The 8,347-nt window shown below is 44.4% G+C and overlaps 1 protein-coding gene and 1 pseudogene across 2 annotated transcripts; both read left to right on the forward strand.

Annotated features, from left to right (window-relative positions):
• Positions 1 to 202: 202 nt before the first annotated feature.
• Positions 203 to 3,555, forward strand: dr1 (down-regulator of transcription 1). The gene is made up of 3 exons (XM_079267023.1): positions 203 to 1,043; positions 1,196 to 1,359; positions 2,327 to 3,555. Exons 1-3 carry the CDS (start codon positions 824 to 826, stop codon positions 2,471 to 2,473), a joined length of 531 nt encoding a protein of 176 aa, XP_079123149.1. The 5' UTR covers positions 203 to 823; the 3' UTR covers positions 2,474 to 3,555.
• Positions 3,556 to 3,775: 220 nt separating this feature from the next.
• Positions 3,776 to 7,549, forward strand: LOC306776016 (protein wntless homolog; annotated as a pseudogene). Its single transcript has 12 exons — positions 3,776 to 3,880; positions 4,086 to 4,349; positions 4,447 to 4,571; positions 4,660 to 4,815; positions 4,921 to 5,058; positions 5,490 to 5,658; positions 5,750 to 5,844; positions 5,927 to 5,990; positions 6,084 to 6,227; positions 6,316 to 6,399; positions 6,502 to 6,667; positions 7,449 to 7,549. The product of its transcript is annotated as a protein wntless homolog (transcript).
• The last annotated feature ends 798 nt before the right edge of the window (positions 7,550 to 8,347 follow it).

Genomic DNA, 8,347 nt, shown 5'->3' on the forward strand with positions numbered 1-8,347 from the left:
GCTCATGGGAGGAAGTGGTTATTCCGTTTTTTTATGCACGACTGGACTTTAAAAAAATGGATACCGAGGGTGGGATATTGACGGAGAATAAAACCTGAGGGTGGCAGTTATGGACGCTAACTGCCGTAAAACCTCGAAGAAGAAGCGAAGTACCCCTTATCCGGCTCTTTGTTTGACGTCATTTCCGGACAAATTTAAGCTAATGCTACCCAGAATACAAAATTGTAAATTAACTGCTGATAGCTTTGAACTGTTTTGACATGTTTGGCTCAGGTAGTCGATGCAAGGAAGAGTATATTGCAGTGTTGTGGCAACTTCATTCTGCTGGCGTCTCTACCGTGACACCTCTTTAGTTACACATGGCAGGAGCAGTTAATTGTTAGCCTAGCTTTAGCCATGCTCTCTGACTCCGCTTTCACTTGTCTTCTGGGTTGCGGCTTGCTTGTGACAGGGACCACAGCTACTAGCTAGCTTGGTAGCTAGCTAGCTAAGCATACATTTTCCCAAGTATTAACTATTTTGTGTTCGTTTCGTGGACCTTTTATTTTCTGTCGCAGTCCGTGGAACAGCGGGGGGGTCTACAGAAACTGCACTTCGTTTGTTTTAACACGTATAATACGCTGTTAGCTTACGTAGCAAGCTAGCCAGCCGGCTTATTTTGAGGAAACGTCTTATTTTTTGATGACATATAAATAGATGTCGACGTTGCCTTGACCCGGGCAGTAAAGTCCATTAACCAGGGCCCGTCATCGTCTGCTGACGTTTTTTTTACCACCCAGCCAGGAGCCGGAGCTTTCATTTCTGTGGTAATTTGCCTGCCACGATGGCTTCTTCCTCCGGAAACGACGACGACCTCACCATCCCCAGAGCAGCCATCAACAAGATGATTAAAGAAACTCTCCCCAACGTACGAGTGGCTAACGACGCCAGGGAGCTTGTGGTTAACTGTTGCACAGAGTTCATACACCTCATATCCTCTGAAGCCAATGAGATATGCAACAAGTCCGATAAGAAGACCATATCTCCCGAGCATGTCATCAATGGTGAGTCCTGGCCCATGTTTGCTCCGTCCTTTGCACAACAACCAGCTAATGTCTTGAGGAATACAAGAGGGGTGTGTGTCCCTCTGCCAGCCAAGCATTTTAAACCACTGAGACTAATTATTTCGCTTTCGCCTCTTGTTCTCGCACCACAGCTCTAGAGAGCCTCGGTTTCGCATCGTACATCACGGAGGTGAAGGACGTCCTACAGGAGTGTAAAACTGTAGCTCTGAAGAGGAGGAAGGCGAGCTCTCGACTGGAGAACCTGGGCATTCCAGAGGAAGAGCTGCTCAGGCAACAACAGGAATTATTTGCCACGGTATGATCCGAAAATACTAACAATTCTCTATGTCGTTGTGCTGTGTATGAGCACCTGCATTTTACTGTGCATAAAGTGTGGGGGGCCAGGGTTGAAATAAGTGCATTATTGCAATATGATGCCCACAATAACATTGGGATTTCAATACAGGTAGTGTATATTGTACGGTTGCAATCCTGGTATGTATGAGTGAAGAGGAAAAACATAATAAGAAAATACCTCTTTTTTTTTCTGTGAGTGTTTTAAACACCCCAGATTCACAATTTGAAAAAAACGTGTAAGTGTATTAGATTAGTCTTTGGTACAAAAGCCAGAATATAAGAAAAAGAGGGGTGTAGTTTAAGCAAGTATACGTATTTGAACTTAAATGTAAAGATGATTGCGAGAGAAGTGGAATTTCTGTTTACTGAATTGAGACATTCTTTTCATATTTGTGTGATTCATGGAGCAGCATGACAACTTTCACAGTTAATAAGCTGACTCTATTCTTATAGATTCTGTTAAGGGACAGGAGATAGTGCTGTTAAAAACATCTGCTGTAAGTGAGGATCCGCCGCGGTCTCAGTGTCACAATTGGAACATGTTGCGGTGGCTCTGTAGATGGATATGTAGCAGTCATGTCAGGGCGACGTGGGCTCAAAACAAATGTGATTAGTTACGCTTTGTATCTGCATATTACAAATGCACAACTGTATCTACTATTGCATGACACATCTAATCTAAGACATCTATTGCATTATTCTTCAGCCTCCGTGTCCTCTGTCCAATCCTACTGGATTGCAAAAACCTTATTGTAATAAATCTTCTCATGTCTTAATATCGTTGAGTCAAAAATACTGTTATATTTGAGTTTCCCAGCTCTAATTCCACACCAGATATCACGATCCTTTTTGTGATCTCCAAATAAGCTCTCTGTTCGCCTTCCCTTGTGTCATGTCGCTGTTTTGGTTTGACTGTGTTCCTGCAGGCGCGGCAGCAGCAGGCGGAGCTCGCCCAGCAAGAGTGGCTACAGATGCAGCAGGCCGCCCAACAGGCACAGATGGCGGCGGCATCTGCCAGCGCCGCCCAGCAGGCCAGTTCCTCTCAGGATGAAGATGAAGACGAGGACATGTGATCCCAGGACGCCGCTCCATGTCGTCCGAATCCCCTCCTGGGACAGCGATGGCACACAAATCCCTCAGTGCTGTCATTGGCAGAGACATGAGGCGTGTTTGACCGCCGGTATACGTCAGTGTAACATGGATAATGCACATTGGAATGGACACTGAAGAGAACGATGACTGGGGGTTTCAAAGACAGCCTCACCTTCAGACACCAGAACACAATAATGATTTGGATTGAGAGGCTGCAGAGTTTTTGATCAGCCCCATCTCCCCCCCCCCCCCCCCCCCCCGATGCTTCTGTTTACGGTAATTGTGTGTTGATATTATGTTGTGAGTGATTTGTAGATTTCTGGATGTGTTGTGGACACTGAGGGAAGAGGTTGCCTGGGACATGTCGGTGTATTTTGGTGATAATGCGACAAGTGTTTGCACCTTTGGGTACAGCTTAGTTATGTTGTACTAGATCACTTTTGGTGGTTTAGGAAAACTGCTTCAGAATAATTTCAGAGCAGTCGATTTCTCCTCTTGTGGTTTGATGGTCACTTTTACAGAAAGGGTTCTCTCTACCTTCTCTTGATGTATTTGTTCAACAGAGGATTGTTTGACGGGTAGAGAATATAGGAATTTTTTGTTTTGTTAAGTAAAGAATTCAATTTTGTTTAATTTTAGCTCATTCAGATGCTTTATGTTGCATTTCCTTTCTACCTTGAACCACCCGCAGTATTGCTAATTAGCGACACGTTTCAGAAACTCCTATATTTTTGTCTCATAGAACCAAAGATAGAGGAGAGACTAACAGCCCAGAGTTAGTGTTGTTGTTTTTGTTTTTAAAGGTGAGGTGCTGAGGCGTTTCTCGACGCTGACTCCGGGTCAGTCTAAACAATGTTGAGGATCATTAACCTTCGACTTTGTAAGATGCTTTGATATTGAGGCTGAATTAGTTATTTCCCCTCTCTTCGGGTGCAGTATCAAACATGTGCATTGTGACTGTGGTCAAGCCTCAGTGTAAAGACAAGTAACCTGGTTGTGATACACATTCACTCGCCTATGCTGCAAAGATGTATTCTTTAAGCAATAAAGGAATCATATTTTATCGACAACTGGTATGTCTTTTTGTTATGTCTTTAGAAAACCAAATTAGATTATTGTTCTGTATCTAGATGCATGACTGTTACTCTCTCCCCCCCCCCCCCCCCCCCCCCCCCCCACACCTTTGCTCTCCTGGGAGAGGCAGATGTGCGTGAGCAGGCAGTGGAGCACTAGGCCTATTGGGAACACGGCTTGGCATGTCACTTCTCCAAATCCTCTCAAACATGTCGGGTGCAATCATAGAGAACGTGAGCACTAAGAAATTGGTTTTCTTGTTTTTTTTATTCTTGTTTTGCAAGTTCTTTCCATCATGATTGGAGCCCTTATCGGTAAGTAGTCTGATTTCTTTACATGGTTATATAATAATACGTGTTTCTAGAACGTAACCTGCATGTGGTTTGTGTGTTTGAAGCAAAAAAATCTGTTTGTTTGAACCGTCTACTCCCAAGGTGGCTCACTAACTACTGAGTCTGTGCTCGACAGGCGTAACTCAAACCACACGTCTCTGACAGAGTGTCCTCCTTTTTGCCGTAGCTCCCAGTCCCACCAGTGCCATTCGCTACTTGGCTACCAAGTGCGTTAATCGGCACAGGGCGCGCGGCTGGCTGGTGCCGTGGGGATCGAACCGGTGCCAGCAGATCCACAGTTTCGACGAGCCTCTGGCAAAAACGCTGTATGCCAACGACATTGTTTTCGCCGTGCACGTACCTCTTCCCAACGCGGAGATGAGTCCCTGGTTTCAGTACATGCTGGCTGTTCTACAGTTTGACATCGCCTTCAAGGTGATCAATCACATTGGTAAGAGGAGTGTGTTAGTCATGCATTTAAATGATATCGGTCCAAGCTCCTCAGTTCTTGCTGTAACTATCTAATGAGCTGAATCTCGTCCGTGCAGAGGATGATGTCCTCATCACTATCGACGCTGGCTTGGCCTACAGGGATGATCTGACATCTGAGTGGACCACAAAGTTTCACTCAGTGGAGCGGAGGCCACTCGGGTGCATATTTGCCGTCCCGAAGGTACAAACCTGCCTGACTGCGTTTAATACGTATAAAATGCATGATAACATCTCTGCTCGGTGACCTGTAACAGTCCACGCTTCTGCAGACCTATGAAAACGAAGGCCGCTTTTGTCACTGTGACCCCGTATCATTCATGGAACTGGGAAGTGTGGTCCACAAATATTTTTTGATCAACCTCCGCCTGCCGGTGAATGACACGGTGAATGTTGGAATTGGAGAAATCAAAGACATCCACGTAGTGGTGAGTTTAGTTCTTATAATTGAACTTCCGTCGCACGTTCCGATTGAATTGAAATCTCAAAAGCGTGCATGCGTTTCATTCAAACATTTAATGTCCTTCTCTAAGGGCATCCACCAGAATGGAGGCTTCACTAAAGTGTGGGTCAGCATGAAGATCGTGTTCAGTCCCTGGATACTTGTAGCAACAGTTTGGTACTGGCACAGGATCAGCCTCACCGGCAAGACCTCCAGTGCTGTTGGAAAAGTATGAGCCGATGAGAAAAGATGGCTGATTGTGTTTCTCAAACCAACTGCTTTGACTTTTTAACACAAATCATGTTTAGCCATGTCAGGGATAGTGTTACATGTGAGCATTACAAAAATACAAACAAATAGAACCCTAAAGTGTTCTGTATTAAATAGACAAATTACACATCATGAAAATGAATAAATTCAACCTCCAAAAAATAAATTCATGTCCTCTAAAAAAGCATTCTACCGTAAGTTGAAACTGAGTGCAGCTCAGGCTCTTCAGTCACTCAGTGCAGACTTAAAACTTTCAAGAGGTACGCGGTGCTTCGGGGTGGGAAATGAAAAGTGCTCCGTCTTAAGTGCATGTTCGGCCTGGTAGAACCGGGTCAATACTCGGCCTGCAGCAGAATGCAAGCCTTCAGAGCATGCGTCTGTCTCGTACAGGGTGATTTTTGCTCTGGGCGTCTCCATGACGCTCCTGAACGTGCCGGCGGAGTGGCTCTCCCTGGGCTTTGAGTGGATGTGGATGCTGCTGTTGTAAGATGCTCAACAGGGCGCCTTCGACTCCGCACTCTTCTGTTTCTGGGTCATCTTCTGTGGCGAACACCTCATGGTTAGCACCTTGTACTTCCTCTCTACTGTACTTTTCTCCACACATCAATGGCCACTAATGCAGATTTTCTTTTCAACGACGAATCCTGAAGGACCAAAGTCAGAGGAATCGTCTCTCGGTGCACTGGTGGCAGGTTGGGCTGGTGATGTTTGGCTCGTCTCTTCTCTTATTCGACCTGAGCGACCGGTAGTGACGTGCTTTTGATGAGGTTTATGGTGTTTACAACTTTCTTTAACTATGAATGTGCTTTATTTCTTTCAAAAAAAAGGGGGGTTCATTTGACCAACCCCTTCTACAGTGTCTGGGCATCAGATATTGGGATGAAGCTGGCCGTATCCTTCAGATACCAGTACTGCATCAGAAGAAGTCTGCCTCATTAGAACCAGCTTCAAACGTCCAGGCCTTTTTCCTTGACTGTCTCGCAGATTACTTTCATTATCATGGCGGGGGTCTCCGTTTGTCTGTACTTCCTCTGCCTGTGTGGCATGGTGCGTTGTGTGTTCAGGAACATTGGTGGGAAAATGCAGCAACTTCCTGCAATGCCAAAGGCTAGAAGACTGCGTTACAAGGTTTGATTTGTTGGTTTCATATCTCAATCACAATAGGCACAACTATATTCTGGAAGGTTTTATTCATCCTTCTTGCTGGTTCTGGCAGGGTATAATCTTCAGGTTCAAGTTTTTGATGCTGGTAACTCTAGCGTGTGCCGCCATGACGGTCGTCTTCTTCATGTTAAATCAAGTAAGTGTTACCACTCTAAAGATCAACATGGAGGTCTATCGTTGTGTTGTTATTTGTTGTTGTGATATGTAAATATTCCAAATGTTCTCCATGTTCCACCAGGTCAGTGCGGGTCACTGGCACTGGGGAGACTACACGTTCAAAGTCCACAGTGCTTTTCTCACAGGGATCTATGGCATGTGGAACCTGTATGTTTTCACCATCATCTTCCTCTACGCGCCCTCCCACAAGCACGGCAGAAAGAAGTCAGGAAATAGTCAACAAACGGGTCTGTAACATTCTCACTTCATAGTTAGAATGCTACGGAAGCCCCGAGAGGCAAGTGAGGGGAAAACAAATCTGGAGATGTATTTTTTTCAAAAATCTGATCGAAATAGTTTTGTCCCATGTGTTTATGACTTACGAACAGGATATTTTCTCGTGTGAGTACAGTTGAAATACTCATTTTGGTGACAAGAGACTGAAGTGCACCAGCATGTTATAACAGGACTTAAATGTCCCGAATGGCAGATTAGTGCTGGTAAAATACATTTTTAGCCAAAATAATGACATGACAGTAATAATACATTACTTGCCAACAAATAATATATGAACATTGTGTTTAGAGTGCATGGAGGAATAAAACCTCACCTGGAAGAAAAGGAGAATGATTTTAGTCCTATAAACATGGGGTAGTGATGCACTTCTGCCGCTTGTGGCCAAAATACGTATTACAACAATAAACACAATTATCCTGGCAAAACATTTCCCCCCACCTGTTTCATATAATATATATATATATATATATATATATATATATATATATATATATATATATATATTTAAAGAAACTTTAAACGATTATCCTGGCAAAAATGTTTTTATTTCACCTGTTCTTAAGGCATTAACGCAGGAGAAAACTATTTAGATGGATCATCATTTTTTTCTCATTTGCCTTCGAGGTGCTTCTGTAGCATCCAGTTGTCAGATGAAAAAGAGAATGAGACGAGACATTTACTTGGTAAACGTATTAGATGTTCAAATGTTAACAATATGTTTACTATTGACAGAGGTGCTGGAGATGCCAGAAAGCCAAGAGACCCAGCAGACATGTGGAGAGCAGTGGCCGACCGAGACCTACAGGATCACTGGGGAGGTGGCTGATGAGTAACCGTCAGAAAAGCTCCTTCGTTTTGTGATTTCATTCTACTGTTGATGCTTCTGAAACATTTATTACTACATGACAAACACTGCAGGCTGTAAAACGCAGACTGTCTAGAACAGGGGTGCCCAATACGTCGATCGCGATCGACCGGTCGATCGCGATCGACCGGTCGATCGCGGAGGTAGTGCGGGTAGATCGCATGCCATTCAAAAAAAATTTGATTTCCTCATGGCATTTGCCACTTGATTTTCTAACACATGGGTCACCACGTATGCGCGGTCAACCGCAAAACTCCGGCGAGCTAATTAGTTAGCCTTCCAATTTATTTCTACTAAAGAATCTAAAGCTGCAGCGCCATGATTTGGGAAACTTCCAAAACCTGGCGTCAGAACTGGAGACTCAGCGGAAGGCGTGTGCGTAACTCGACAGCGCGCGCTACACAGAGCAGGTTGACAAGTGTCTGTCAGAGTTTGACAAACGCTTTCCAGACTTTGCTTTACTCGAGCCAGTTGCTACACTTATGTGCTGCACATTTGGGGAAGATATTGAGGTTGATTCACTCGCATCAAAAATGTCAACGCTGTTTCACCTGAACTCGTCTGGAGTGGAGGATGAGATTCTGACACTGCAAGCTGACATTCAGCTGAAGTCCAGGGCTCATGGACAGTTTCCTCAGAGAGGAAAATTACCCAAACATGAGGACATGTGGTACCTTCTTGACTGCATTATTCAGCTCTACTCATTTATGTGAGTCAGCCTTTTCCCACATGAAGAACATTAAGACCAAACACCGTTCCACCATGA

The sequence above is a fragment of the Melanostigma gelatinosum genome (genome assembly GCF_949748355.1).
Source record: "Melanostigma gelatinosum genome assembly, chromosome: 4".
Classification (NCBI taxonomy): Eukaryota; Metazoa; Chordata; class Actinopteri; order Perciformes; family Zoarcidae; genus Melanostigma; species Melanostigma gelatinosum.